General features: G+C 39.5%; 1 protein-coding gene across 1 annotated transcript in view; it reads left to right on the top strand.

The window, feature by feature from the left end:
- Positions 1-14772, top strand: part of PTPN11 (protein tyrosine phosphatase non-receptor type 11) — an 85956-nt gene that overhangs the window by 8619 nt on the left and 62565 nt on the right. The window contains exon 2 of the mRNA XM_055322455.1: positions 11092-11214. Within this exon, the coding sequence (XP_055178430.1) occupies positions 11092-11214 (123 nt within the window). The remainder of the gene's footprint in view (positions 1-11091; positions 11215-14772) is intronic.

Below are 14772 nucleotides of genomic sequence, written 5' to 3'. Positions count from 1 at the left end.
TGATAAGCATGCTGCATATCACGAATTGTCAGTGTTTGAAGACAAATATTAAATATAAGTGGAAAAAGTTTTCAGTGCTTACCAGTGCTTTTTGGAAAAATAGCTAAGGAAGAAGAGTTTAAAGTAAATCAAAGCTCAAGTAGATAGATTATGGACTAGAACTTCTAATTTCTAATTATATGCTCTTTGAAATAATATAGGGACAGCCCCTGAACCCTGAAGTTAAGTTTATTAAAAGGCAGTGTAACATAAATGATACATATGTCAAAATGGCCTATGTGATACTGACATAATTATGCATGAGAAGAACCTTTCTTGCTGTCTTCCACCAGTAATAATGATGATAACAAAGGTGATAGCCAATGTTTATTAAGCTCTTGCTCTGTCCGGCCTTTGTGCTAAATGCTCGTTACTGTTTCCCCTGTAAACATCACCCTCCTCTGTTCATTCTTAATAACATGATAGGTATAATGGTAAGTTGTAAAGGAGATAATAGAGTTTATTTAATAAAGGGGTAAAGAGCCCACCACTGGCCTATCTCCTGTTGCCAATCTACCTGACGGGTAGGGTGGTGTTTACCAGGCTTCACCTTCAATAATGGAAGTCACTTTTATATTGTCTTTTGCACCCTCAGCATCAGCAGGATAATCTATGTAAGCATTATTTCTGTGAAACATGCAAAGGTGAGAACATGTGGTTACGGTAGGATAATGGTCACAGTAAGACAAAGTGTGGGTTTAGATCCTGCTTTAGAAACTTTTAGAAATAAATAGCAGAATGTAATGATTACATTGGCACATGGCATTCAGTAAATGTTGCGGTAATTTTAATCAGCCATGATATATGATAGCCAATACTACATTATTTTGTCCTTGGTATCAGAGCTGGTTCACAATTGCTGAAAAAAGGCATTTGCAATAAACATGGAGAGATCTTTTCTATTTCATAATTTGTAACTTCTCATTCAAATATATAATATTGGTAGTGAAACTATAAATGTGTTGTCTTTCTGTCCCCATATTCTCTCTCCAAGTAAGTTCTCATCTTTGTTTTACTTAGTTTCTTTTCCCTGTCATCCCTTTTTCGTACCTTATATAGCCAGCTTCAGGAGTAAGGATGGATAACTTAACTGATGATGTGATTCATGCTGGTGACTTTAGCAAAATTTTCAGAAAATTTTAAAATAATTTTTATCTTTTACCTGGGATTTGTTTCAATCTTCAAGAAAAGTTACAAGAATAAGAATATTGCAAAGAATATGCAAGCGGGGATCCCTGGGTGGCGCAGCGGTTTGGCGCCTGCCTTTGGCCCAGGGCGCGGTCCTGGGGACCCGGGATCGAGTCCCACATCGGGCTCCCGGTGCATGGAGCCTGCTTCTCCCTCTGCCTGTGTCTCTGCCTCTCTCTTTCTGTGTGACTATCATGAATAAATAAATAAAATCTTTAAAAAAAAAAAAAAGAATATGCAAGTGGATGGAATACCATTTAGCCAGATTCACTACTGTTAACTTTGCATCCCATTTGTTTTATTTTATTATTTTTTTCCCATTTTTTTAAGATTTATTTATTTATGATAGACATAGAGAGAGATTTATTTATTTATGATAGACATAGAGAGAGAGGGAGAGAGGCAGAGACACAGGAGGAGGGAGAAGCAGGCTCCATGCTGGGAGCCTGATGCGGGACTCGATCCTGGGACTCCAGGATCGCGCCTTGGGCCAAAGGCAGGCACTAAACCACTGAGCCACCCAGGGATCCCTATCTTTTTCCCATTTGTTTTATATTCTGTGTGTGTGTGTGTGTGTGTGTGTGTGTAAGTAAACATATATAATATTTTATAATTTTTCCCCCAAACATTTGAGTGTAAGTTATGTAGATCGTAGCCTTTTGCCCTTAAATATTTCAGTGTATATTTTCTTTTAAAAAAAAAATATTTACTTATTTATTCATGAGAGACACAGAGAGAGGGGCAGAGACATAGGCAGGGAGAAGTAGGCTCAATGGGAAGCTCAATGTGGAACTTGATCCCAGAACCCCAGAATCACGACCTGAGCTGAAGGCAGATGCTCAACCACTGAGCCACCCAGGCATCCCCAGAAAAGAAAATATTATACAAAAGAGAAAGTGGACAAACTCTGCACCAGGCAGTCACTGATGATGATTAACATCATTAATGGACATTGTGTGCCTCCAGATATAATACCTAAAGAAGGACACAATATCACCTACATAGCACTCAGGTTGAAATCTAATACTGATGAATTAGACAAATCCAAAATGAGAAATCTTAATTTTGAAAGGGGAAGGGGGGTGTATTTTTCCCAAAAATCACTACCATAAATGACAAAAGCCTTAGAAATATTCTGGATTTAAGAGATCTAACAACTAAATACAACTAGATCCTGTACTAGAAGAGAAAAAAAAATCCTATAAAGGGCATGATTGGGCCAACTGGCACAGTAGAATACAACAGGTTTGACAAAGGATTATTAGAGATGGTAAAATTACTACAGTTAAAACATTTAAAAGATAGCTTTATTCTTAGAAAATATACACTGATGGGATACCTGGGGCACAGATCAAAACTGGGTAAATTACTATAAAGGTGCCAATGTGGTAACAGATGAAGAGGAGTAGACTAAGAGAGTTCTTTCCCCAGGGTATTAACTTAGTTAGGGGGCCTTTGCCAGCTGACACTTGTGTCTCTTCCTATAGCCTCTTGTGACACCATCAGTGACCTATGTCTATGGGGAACTGTGGGTGTGGGAGAGCAGTGACAGGCATCTCTCCTCCCCCCCATGGCTGCTTTCGTCCTTCCCTTTTAGCCACAAGTACGAAGGGAATCATGTGTTAGCCCCTTTGTGTGGAGTATGACACACATTGGTACAGCAGCAGACGGGTTCTCTCCCTTGTGAACTGCCAGTCCCGTCTTTAACTTGGTGATTGGAGGAATATGTGATTAGATTTCATGGTATCACCCAAGGGATGCTCAGTGTGCTGTGAAAAGATGGGATGGGAACATCTGACCAGAGAAAAACACGTGCAAAGGCCACATGGGGCATATTTGAGAAAAACAGAGAAGTCACCAGAATAAGAGAGTCAGGTTGGGGGTGCCTGGGTGGCTCATTTAAGCATCTGACTCTTTTTTTTTTTTTTTAATTTTTAAAATTTTTTTTAAATTTTTTTATTTATTTATGATAGTCACACACACACACACACACAGAGAGAGAGAGAGAGAGAGAGAGAGAGAGAGAGAGAGAGAGAGGGGCAGAGGGAGAAACAGGCTCCATGCACCGGGAGCCCGACACGGGATTCGATACCGGGTCTCCAGGATCGCGCCCTGGGCCAAAGGCAGGTGCCAAACCGCTGCGCCACCCAGGGATCCCATAAGCATCTGACTCTTAATTTTGACTCATGATCTTGGGGTCATGGCTCTGTGCTCGGTGAGGAGTCTGCTTAAGATGCTCTCTCTTCCTCTCCCTGTGTTCCTCCCACTGAGTGTGAATGTATTCTCTCTGTCTTTCTCTCATAGATAAATAAATCTTAAAAAAAGAGAGAGAGAGAATTAGCTTGGGGCACACCTCGCAGGCTCCTGTAAAAATCTATGCCTTTATTGTAATTATTATTATTTTATTATTATTATTTAATTTTATTATTTATTTATTTATTTTTAATTATTTTATTTTTACTAAAAAGGAAATTCCTGGTTCCAAAGATGAAACTCAAAGGACTGGTTCTGTGCTAAGCATTTTATGTGTATTAATTTATTTCTATCTTAAAAACAGTGCTGTAAGTTAAGTTTTTTAAAGCATAGTGAGAAGCCCAGAAATCATAAAGGAAAAATCTCATAAGTTTAACCATGCCAAGATGAATTTCTATGGAAAAAGAATACCACAAACAGAGTGAGAGGTACAAAAAGCTAAGACAAATATTTGCTACACATATAATGAAGGGTCTTTTTTTCTGGTTATAATAAGAGCTCCTGTAAGTCAGTAAGAAAAAAAAATGCAGGAGAAAATGAGCAATGACAAACTGACAACTCACAGAAAAAGAGGAAAAAGGGGCTTTGAAAACATGAAAAAGTGCTTAGTGTTACAAGGAAATGCAAACTAGAATGGTACTTTTTCCATGAATCAGATCGATAAAGATGAAAAAATTCGATAATATATGTAGTATTGGTAAAAGTGAGAGAAAACGGGCTTTCACACTCATTTAATGGGGGTCAAAACTGATACCTTCTTTTGAGTGCAGCTGGGGAGATTTGTCAAAGTGAAAGACAAACTCTTGTCAAAGCAGTTTTCTGAAAATTTAATTTATGGGTGTACTTGAAAAAGTGTATAATGATAATTGTAAAGGATATGTTCTGCATTGTTTTGTTTTGTTTTTGTTTTAAGATTTTATTTATTTATTCATAGAGCCAGAGAGAGAGAGAGGCAGAGACACAGGCAGAGGGAGAAGCAGGCATCATACATAGAGCCCAGTGCGGGACTCGATCCAGGGTCTCCAGGATCACGCCCTGGGCTGCAGGCGGCGCTAAACCGCTGCACCACCGGGGATGCCCTTGTTTTGTTTTTTTAAAGATTTATTTATTTGAGAGAGTGCGTGTGTGCGAGTGGGGAGGGGAGCAGAGGAGAGGGAGAATCTCAAGCAGGACTCCCCACTGAGTATGCAGCCCAAGGTGGGGCTCAGTCTTACAACCCTGAGATCATAACCTAAGTGGAAAGCAAAAGTTGGATGTGTAACCAACTGAGCCACCCGGGTCCCCCTCTGCTGTATTTTTTTTTCCCCTCTGCTGTATTATTTGTAGTAACAAAAGCTAGGCATAATATAAATGTCCTATAACAGGGATTAAATTCTTGGGCATGTATTCATGATGGAATATTGTGTAGTCATTAAAAAGAATGTACAGCTATAGAAGGATCTTCAAATTGTAAGTGAAAAAAATTGAGGTGTAGATCAAGAGAATTCCATGTGTGTGTGTTTGTGGAGGCAGTAGTGTATTTGCACACATATATATGTTACTGTGCCATTTTACAGATGAGTTAACAGTGAGATGAAATCATTAGCCACAGTCACACAGAGCTGGGATGTGAACCAGAGCCATCTCACTGCAGGCCATATTCCTACCCATAAGGCTTTGTCACCATGTGCCAGTGGTTCCCAGCTTTTTCACCCAGGCAGTTTCCTTTTTTTTTTTTTTAACCATAAACCCAATATTCTGAAAAAAAATTTATTTCCAAATCTGTATTTATCATATAACAATTGGCTTTCCCATTTCTTTTTCTTTTTTGGTAGAAGGCAGTATATATGCCACTCTGTTTCAGAGTACCACACCAAGTAATATAATTGGTTTGCAGCCAAAAGCAAAAGGAATTTGACATTTTAATTAGTTTATGTAGGTAGACAAATTGAGGGTTAATGTAGGATTTCTATGATATGTTTTGAAAAGTTTATAAATATATCTGGAAGCCTCTGATAGTACTTTTTGTTTCCATAGGGCTGTGGAAACAGGTGGACTCAGGTGGGAACCAGAGAGCAAAGAAACGGGGCAAGATTTAAAAAAAAATTGGTTAGGGACACCTGGGTGGCTCAGTGGTTGAGCAGCTGCCTTTGGCTCAAGGCATGATCCCGGGTTCTGGGGATCTAGTCCTGCATTGGGCATGTGGCAGAGAGCCTGCTTCTCCCTCTCCCTATGTCTCTGCCTCTCCCTGTGTGCCTGTCATGAATAAATAAATAAAAATTGGATAGATAAGTAATTGGACTGAATGCAGAAGTATGGGATGCTGGAATGATAGGTATGTAAACTGAGGTTGAATTCTCCTTGGGTGAAATTCTGGTTTAGTCTTTTGACAAACTCTCAGAGGGAGAAAAAAGCAAACTAATATTTTTTCCTTTTGATCTCAACCCTGTGATTTTTGTCCATAGGCCAATCAGAGTAATGGTTAGATTCCCCATAAAACACTAGTGAGATGGTATAGGAAAAATATAAAACAAAATGAGTTTCAGTTAATGTAAACAACAGGAATGTTAATAGATTATGTCTGCATTCTTGCTTTTTCTGATTATTTATCTGAGCAACCTTATGTTTATTACAGTTGTCAATAATATCTAACATTTAGTGCCTTGTGTGCAACAACACTTGGACAACTAAGCATCTCAAACTTAACACGTACCAAATCTAACCCTTGATTTTCCTCTCTCCATCCTTTCTGTATTTCCAGCCTTCTATCTAGTTAGCTAAGCTCCAAACCTTGGAGTGTTCTTACTCCTTTCTTTCCCAACCCATGTGTCATTCCTTAGGAAATCCTATTGTATTGGCTCCCCTTAAGATTTTCCTAGTTGGACTATTTATCACTTTTCCCACTTTGGCCATCTTGGTCCTTGGTACCATCATTTCTTTTTTTCTTTCTTTCTTTCTTTTTTTTTTTTTTTTTTTGTACCATCATTTCTTGTTTGGATTATTTATCGTGATGGTTTTCTTAACTGATCTGTGTGCTATCCCTGTGCAGTAGAGTTTTTTTTTTTTTAAGATTTTATTTATTTATTTGATAGAGAAAGCACAAGCAGGAGAAGGGACAGGGAAAGGGAGAAGTAGACTCCTTGCTAAGTGGGGACCCCAATGTGGGGCTTGATCCTAGGATCCTGGGATCATGACCTGAGCTGAAGGCAGACACTAACCGACTGAGCCACCATTGCTCATTGTTCACGTGCCCCATTGCTTTATTTTGTAGCTGTTATCACCATCTGACATTTTATTTATTTACTATTACTTCCTTGTTTTTATCGCCTTCATTGCAAAGAAACCCTCTCGAAGAGAGGGATGTTATTCTGTTAACTGGGGTGTCCTCAGTGTTTGTGGAATGAGTGAATTTAGTAAGCTATTTTATTATCTCAGTTTATCCTTTTTAATTTTTATTTTATTATTATTTTTAAAGATTTTATTCATTTATTCATAAGAAACAGAGAGAGAGAGAGAGAGAGAGAGAGAGAGAGAGAGAGGCAGGCAGAGACACAGGCAGAGAGAGAAGGAGGCTCCATGCAGGGAACCTGATTTGGTACTCGATCCTGGGACTCCGGGATCGCACCCTGAGTCAAAGGCAGACGCTCAACTGCTGAGCCACCCAGGGATCCCATATTTTATTTTTATTTTATTTTATTTTTTGCCCAGCCCCTATTCCTTTTTTTTTTTTTTAAGACAGCTTTAATGAGATGTGTTTCACATACAATACAGTTCACCTATTTGAAGTATACAGCTCAGTGGTTTTTAGTATATTCACATATGCATTCTAATTTTAGGACATTTATATCACCTCGAAAAGAAACCCTATACCTATTACCTATTCCCTTTCTCAAAGCAAGCACTAATTTACTTTCTGTCTATGGCTTTGCTTATTCTGGACCTTTCACATCAATGAAATCATACATGTGGCCTCTTATGTCTGGTTTCTTTCCTTTAGCATAGTATTTTTGAGGTTCATCCAATTGTAGCATTTGTACTTTATTACCTTTTTTTAAAAAAAGGATTGTATTTATTTACTTATGTGAGAGAGAGAGAGAAAATGCGAGCAGGTAGATGGTAAGAGGGGAGGGAGAAGGGGAGAGAGAATCTCAGGCAAACTCTGCACTGAGTGTGGAGCTGGATGTGGGGCTGGATCCCATGACCCCAAGAGCATGACCCAATTTGAAACCAAGAGTCCATCAACCAACTGAGCCATCCAGGCACCCCCAGTACTTTGTTATTTTAATGGCTGAATGATACTGTACTGTATGGATTCTCAGTTTATTCTTAAAAGGAACATAAAAATTATTGCAAAAAGAAATGATTGATCATTACCATTTTGAGGATGATGAATCTGAAGTGGAAAGAACATGCTCAGGTCACTGAGCTAGTAAGGGGTAGATGTGCACTTGGGTCCATGTTGATTCCTAACCACAATGCTGTAGAGCTCTCCGTATCCTTAATACATGATTTATGACAGCTTTTTACCCTTGTGTTCTCTCTCCTTCACTGTTGTAACTTTAATTGGGCAAGTATTTGTTGAGAAGTCTCTTAAAAGTTTTTTTGATTATCAGTACCAGGACTCTACATTTAATAGTTGATGTCTGTTCCCTGGGGTGTTGAATTAGTCTATAAAGGTCCCGGATAATTTGACTTCAGAAATTACTGTTTTTACCACTAATCTTGGTGACTTTTGGCATCCATGAAGGACATCTTGCTGGGAAGTATAGAGGAATCCTCTGAAATGGATGGCATTCATGGTGGACTTCATTATTTGTGTGTTTTTAAAAACTTTTAATTTTGAAATAATTTCAGATTTACACAAATGTTGTATAAATACTACAACTTCTGTTTACTTTTTACCCAGATTTAGCAGCTAACATTGTACCACATTTGCCTCCCCCCGTATATATACATACTGTATATATATGTATATATGTATATGTATATATGTATATATATGTATATATATGTATATATATGTATATATATATATGTATATATACATACTTCATTCTGAACTGTTTGAGAGTAAGCTCCAGACATGATGTCTTGTTACTCTAAAATACTTCTGTGCCTATTTCCTAAAAACAGACAGAGACATAATTACAGTACTCTTGTCAAAATCAGGAAATTTGCATTACAATGGGATTAGCATCAAATTCTTACCTCCTTCTGGTCAATGATATGATCCAGAAAGAACCATGCAGTGTATTACTTGTGTCCTGTGACTCACCTGAAATCTGGAAAGTTCTTTGGACGCCCCCCTCTTTCACAGTTTTGACATATTTGAAGAGTATGTGCCAGTTAGTTTATAGAATGTCACTCATTTGGAGTTTGTCTAATGTTCCTCCTAATTAGATTAGGTGATGTATTTTTGACAGGAATATCACAGAAATGGCACTTGTTCTCAGTGACGTCAGGAGGCATATGATGCCAGTTTAATCCATAACTGATGATGTTAACTTTTCTCAGTTGGTTAAGGTAGTATCTGTCAAGTTCTCCACTGCGAGGTTCATGAGTGTTTTTTATTTGTTAATTAACAAGTAATTAATAAGCATTTTGTTGGGAGGTACTTTGAGTTGCTGTAAATACTGTCGCGGTGGTTCTACTGCAAAGAGCTTTCCCTTTGTCCCCAAGTATTTTTTTAAAATTGTGATTAAATATATGTAACATAAAATTTATCATTTTAACTATTTCTAAGTGGCTTTTTTTGAAGATTTATTTTATTTATTTATTTTTAAATTTTATTTATTTATTTATGAGCAACAGAGAGAGAGAGAGAGAGGCAGAGACGCAGGCAGAGGGAGAAGCAGGCTCCATGCAGGGAGCCTGACGTGGGACTCCATCCTGGGTCTCCAGGATCACACCCTGTGCTGCAGGCGGTGCTAAACCGCTGTGCCACCGGGGCTGCCCTCTAAGTGGCATTAAGAACATTCACATTGTGGTACAACCATCACCCCAGTCCATCTCCAGAACATTTTCATCTTCCCAACTGAAACTCTGTACCCGTCAAATAATAACTCTCCATTCCCTCCTCCCCCAAGTTCCTGGCAACCACCATTCTGTTTTCTGTCTATGAATTTGGCTGCTCTGGCTACCTTCTATAGAGGTAGAACCATATAGTATTTGTTCTTTTGTGACTGGTGTATTTCACTCAGCATAATATCTTAAATGTTCATCTGTGTTGTAGCATGTGACAGAATTTTTAACCTTTTAAGGCTGAGTAACATTCCATTGATACATATAATGATACTTTGTTTATTCATTCATTCGCTGATGAATACTTGGGTTGCTTCCACCATTTGGCTGTTATGAGTAATGCTACTATGAACATGGGTATACAACTATCTCTCTGAGTCCCTGCTTTTACTTCTTTTGGGGGTATATACCCAGAAGTGGAATTTCTGTATCACATGGTTATTCTGTGCTTAATTTTTTGAGGAAGCTTAATTAGTTGAAAATAAAATTATTATCTGCATGGACTCTTGGTTTCCTATTTTATTCAATGGCCTACTATCTATCACTATCATTGTTTATTTTGAGGTACAAATTGTCTCTAATTTGGCAGGCAGGAGTCTCTTAGGCTGGCTCCTCTATTCTTTTGACATGTCCTCTTTGGAGCTGGGTCCTGTGGCACAGTGAGGTGTTCCAAGATCATCTTACCTTTAGTGCCACAGACCTGGAATCAGCTTTTTCTCCAAGGAACCCAGTTCCTTTTGTTGGAAAATGGTTTTTAGAAACCATACTAATAGTGCTGGTTATGCTGATGGCTACTGGGATGTCATTGCTTCAGAGTCCTTTTAGAAGAGAGAGCTAGGAAGATAAATCTGTATATGAGCCTGCACATATGCACACAGACATGCACAAACATAGATGTACATCTATATTTCTACATCTTTATATGTATATTAAGAACTAGAGTTTACATTACCTCCAATTCTTTTTTTTTTTTTAAGATTTTATTTATTTATTCATGAGAGAGACACACAGAGAGAGGCAGTGACACAGGCAGAAAGAAGCAGACTCCATGCTGGAAGCTTGATGTGGGACTCGATCCTGGGACTCCAGAATCATGCCCTGGGCCGAAGGGAGGCGCTCAACCGCTGAGCTACCCAGGCATCCCTCTCCAATTCTAATCTAACACCCCAGGGCTTATAAAGTTTTTCTCCCTTTCCATATTTGTATCCCCTCTCCAATAGTGAGAAACCTGGCTCTCATTATCCCTAATATGTCTATTTATTCACTAGTTTCTTTCTTTACTTGTTTAATTCTACTCCATGTGTTCAATCTCCTGATCACATGGACTGTCTTTCTGGGCTTTGGGCTTGGCTTGAGATGCACACTCTTGGCCCCAGTCCCATGGACCGTGCCCCTGGCCCTACTGACTATGCTAGCAGGATCCCAGGTTCCTATCAAGAGGAAGTCAAGGAGGGGGCAGTGACCAAGGAGAAGAGGGGGAAGAGGAAGGGAAGGTCTTGTTTTGTATTTTTATTAGCTACTCTACTCATAGGCATTTTAGCTCTGATAGTGTGGAAAGTAGTGCTGACAGAGTCTTTTGGTTTTCATTTCTCTCTCCATTTTTCTCTCAAGATGGTTTCACCCAAACATCACTGGCGTGGAGGCAGAAAACCTGCTGTTGACAAGAGGAGTTGATGGCAGTTTTTTGGCGAGGCCCAGTAAAAGTAATCCTGGAGACTTCACCCTTTCCGTCAGGTAAGTTGGAAAAAAAAGAGAACCCTGTAAGGGTTTTTCAGGTGGGAAATGTTGTCCCTTTCCCACCCCCACGCCCCCAACTTCCTACCCTCACTGAGAGTTTGAAGGCCTGCTTGTGGGCCTGTGGTAAGTCCCAACCTATGAATCAGATGTGACTCAGGCCCTCTTGTGGGGGCTCAGGTATGGCCTCCTGAGAGTGGGTGCGTGGGAATGCGGCAGGAGGGGCATCACGATGGGCATATCTTCTTTCCCCGAGAGACCCCTGTGGGTGAGGTGGCCAAAGTGTCACAAGTCCTTAAGCCACACACTGCTTGATCCTGGTTCCATTCATCCTGAACCTGGTTGCCTGCATTTTTCCTTTTCCTTCTGTTGATTTCTTAATGGGAAAAATGCTTTTGAAGAGTTTCTTCAGCTCCCTTTTCTTTTTCAAGAAATTAACATCACTGAGGAAGTTGTGGTGCCATTGGTTCCCCTGCCCAGTCCCATTCCCCTCCCTCTTTCCCCAAAGGAAGCCTCCAGCCAGAGGTTAGCATATATCCTTCCTGAATATGCTTTTATACTTGTCCTGCCTTGGTATTATTGTGAACAACATAGAGTTGGTTTGTGTGTTTTTAGCATTCACATGCATGGCCTTTATAATACATCTATTATTCTGCAACTTCCTGTTTAAAGTTTTTGAGTTCTCTGCTGGTACACACAGATCTACTTATTAATTTTTTTTTAAAGATTTTATCTATTTATTCATGAGAGACAGAGAGAGAGGCAGAGACAGGAGAGGGAGAAGCAGACTATGGGGAGCCTGATGTGGGACTTGATCCCGGGAGTCTGGGATCATGCCCTGAGCTGAAAGCAGATGTTCAACCACTGAGCCACCCAGATGTACCTCCTCTTCAAAAAGATTTAAAACAAACTAAAAACAACTCAGTGTCCCACAATAGAGGGTTGGGTAAACTGTTGTAGGTTTATTTAGGATACCTTTGGGACTTGAGAAATCTCTTTTTGGCTTAGATTAGTTCTTTGAGGATCTCCTGTCCTTAGTGTTGACTTGGGTTTTAATATAAGGAATGGGTTTTTCAGTCCTCAGGGCTTGTCTCACCACAGGCTTCTAACTTAAAGTTGTATGATATTTGAGCTGTAAGAGTTTGGAGGAGAATATATAGTGATCATGATCATGATGATAGCAAACATGACTGAGGACTTGACATATGCACCAGGCTGTTGTGTCAAGCACTCTACACATATCATTGTATTTAATTTTCCCAACAACTGAGGAATAATTATCTTCATAATTATCTTCATTTTCCAGGTGAGTAAGCTGAGGCACAGAGGTTAAGTTAGTTAGCTGGTCTCACAGCTAGTCAGTGACAGAACCAGGACTAGGGAATTGGTGGGATTTTTTTCCCTTTGTCTTCCACTTTTTGTTTTGAAAAATTTCTGACCTATAGAAAACTTGAAAGATGAATATAGTGAAAACCCACATTGTTTTCACCTGTCAGCATTTTGTCATGCTTGCCCTGAGTATGTGTATATACTTTTTTTTCCCCTGAACTTTTTGAAAATAAATTGCAGATAATCAGGATATTTATTTTACCTTTATTTTATTTAAAACATTTTTTTACAGATTTTATTTTTTTTAATTTTTTTAAAAATTTTTTATTTATTTATGATAGTCACAGAGAGAGAGAGAGAGAGAGAGAGAGAGAGAGAGAGGCAGAGACACAGGCAGAGGGAGAAGCAGGCTCCATGCACCGGGAGCCCGACGTGGGATTCGATCCTGGGTGTCCAGGATCGTGCCCTGGGCCAAAGGCAGGCGCTAAACTGCTGCGCCACCCAGGGATCCCAACAGATTTTATTTTTTTTTTTTTAATTTTTTTTTTATTTATTTATGATAGTCACACAGAATGAGAGAGAGGCAGAGACATAGGCAGAGGGAGAAGCAGGCTCCATGCACCGGGAGCCCGATATGGGACTCGATCCCGGGTCTCCAGGATCGCGCCCTGGGCCAAAGGCAGGCGCCAAACCGCTGTGCCACCCAGGGATCCCCCAACAGATTTTATTTTTAAGTAATCTCTACACCCAATGTGGGGCTTGAACTCACAACCCCGAGATCAAGAGTCACATGCTCTTCCAGCTGAGCCAGCCAGGTGCCCCTGGTTTTATCTTTAAATACTTTAGTGTGTATATCAAATAAAGGCATTCTCCTGTATAACTACAAAATCGTTATAGGTAATACATTTTAACCTTGCTTTAATAATATTGTCTAATATATAATATGTCATCTGTATTTGGATTTCCCTTATTTCAGTAATGGCTTTTGAAGCAGTTGAAAGTCTCCTCACTTTCCACCCTCCCCCACCCTGAGACTAGAGTCACGAGGATCTAGTCAAGGATCATTTATTGCATTTAATTTTTATGTTTCTGGTCTCTCTCACCTTTTTTTAAATCTCCATCTTTTGGCTTTTTGGCCGGTCACTTCTAAGGTTGTCCTTCAATCTCAATTCACTGATTGTTTTCTCATTTTTACATAGATAAAACATTTTTGGCAAGCACACTCCAGAGGTGATGCTGGATCCATCCCATTATTTGACAGGAGGAAACACAGGATGTCTATTTGCCCCATCTTTTGGTGATACTCAGTTTAATAACTTGATTCTGGTGTTTGCCAGATTTTTTTATTACAAAGATGCTTTGTTCTTTTAGTGATTAATAAGTGATCTGAGGGATGATAGTTTGTATCTTCTTCCCCAACATTTTTTTATTTCATGTTTTTACCATATGTTGATGAAATTTGTCTGAATAAATCATATTGGTGCCTGAAATTTATTTTTGTAATTCTGTTCTTTTTTTTTTTAAAGATTTTATTTGGGACACCTGGGTAGCTCAGCGGTTTAGCACCTGCCTTCAGCCCAGGGCGTGATCCTGGAATCCTGGGATCAAGTCCCACATCGGGCTCCCTGTGTGGAGCCTGCTTCTCCCTCTGCCTGTGTCTCTGCCTCTCTCTCTCTGGGTCTCTCATGAATAAATAAATAAAATCTTAAAAAAAAAATTAAAGATTTTCTTTTTTTTTATTTGAGAGGGAGTGCATGAGCAGTGGGGAGCAAGTGCAGAGAGAGGGAGAAGCAGACTCCCTGGTGAGCAAGAGCCAATGCAGGATGATCTCAGGACCCCCAAAAGCAGACACTTAACTGACTGAGCCACCCAAGCACCCCTCTAATTCTGTTATTTCTACATTTATTAGTTGTCATTCTTCTATAAAGAAATGCTCCAACCTTCCCTCCCCCTTTATATTTTGGAGAATCACTATGGATTCATAGTGATACTTTTTCTTCTTCTTCTTTTTTTTTTTAATATTTTATTTATTTATTCATGAGAGACACAGAGAGAGAAAGAGGCAGAGACATAGGCAGAGGGAGAAGCAGGCTCCCTGCAAGGAGCCTGATGCGGGATTCTATCCTGGACCCTGGGATCATGCCCTGAGCCGAAGGCAGACGCTCAACTGCTGAGCCACCCAGGCATCCCTTTCTCTTCTTTTTTATCCAGTGTACTGTAATTCTCTGG

This window comes from Nyctereutes procyonoides, unplaced genomic scaffold, assembly GCF_905146905.1.
Source record: "Nyctereutes procyonoides isolate TBG_1078 unplaced genomic scaffold, NYPRO_anot_genome, whole genome shotgun sequence".
NCBI lineage: Eukaryota > Metazoa > Chordata > Mammalia > Carnivora > Canidae > Nyctereutes > Nyctereutes procyonoides.
Note: the sequence above shows the minus strand (reverse complement) of the source record. Positions and strands in the feature narration are given on the sequence as shown.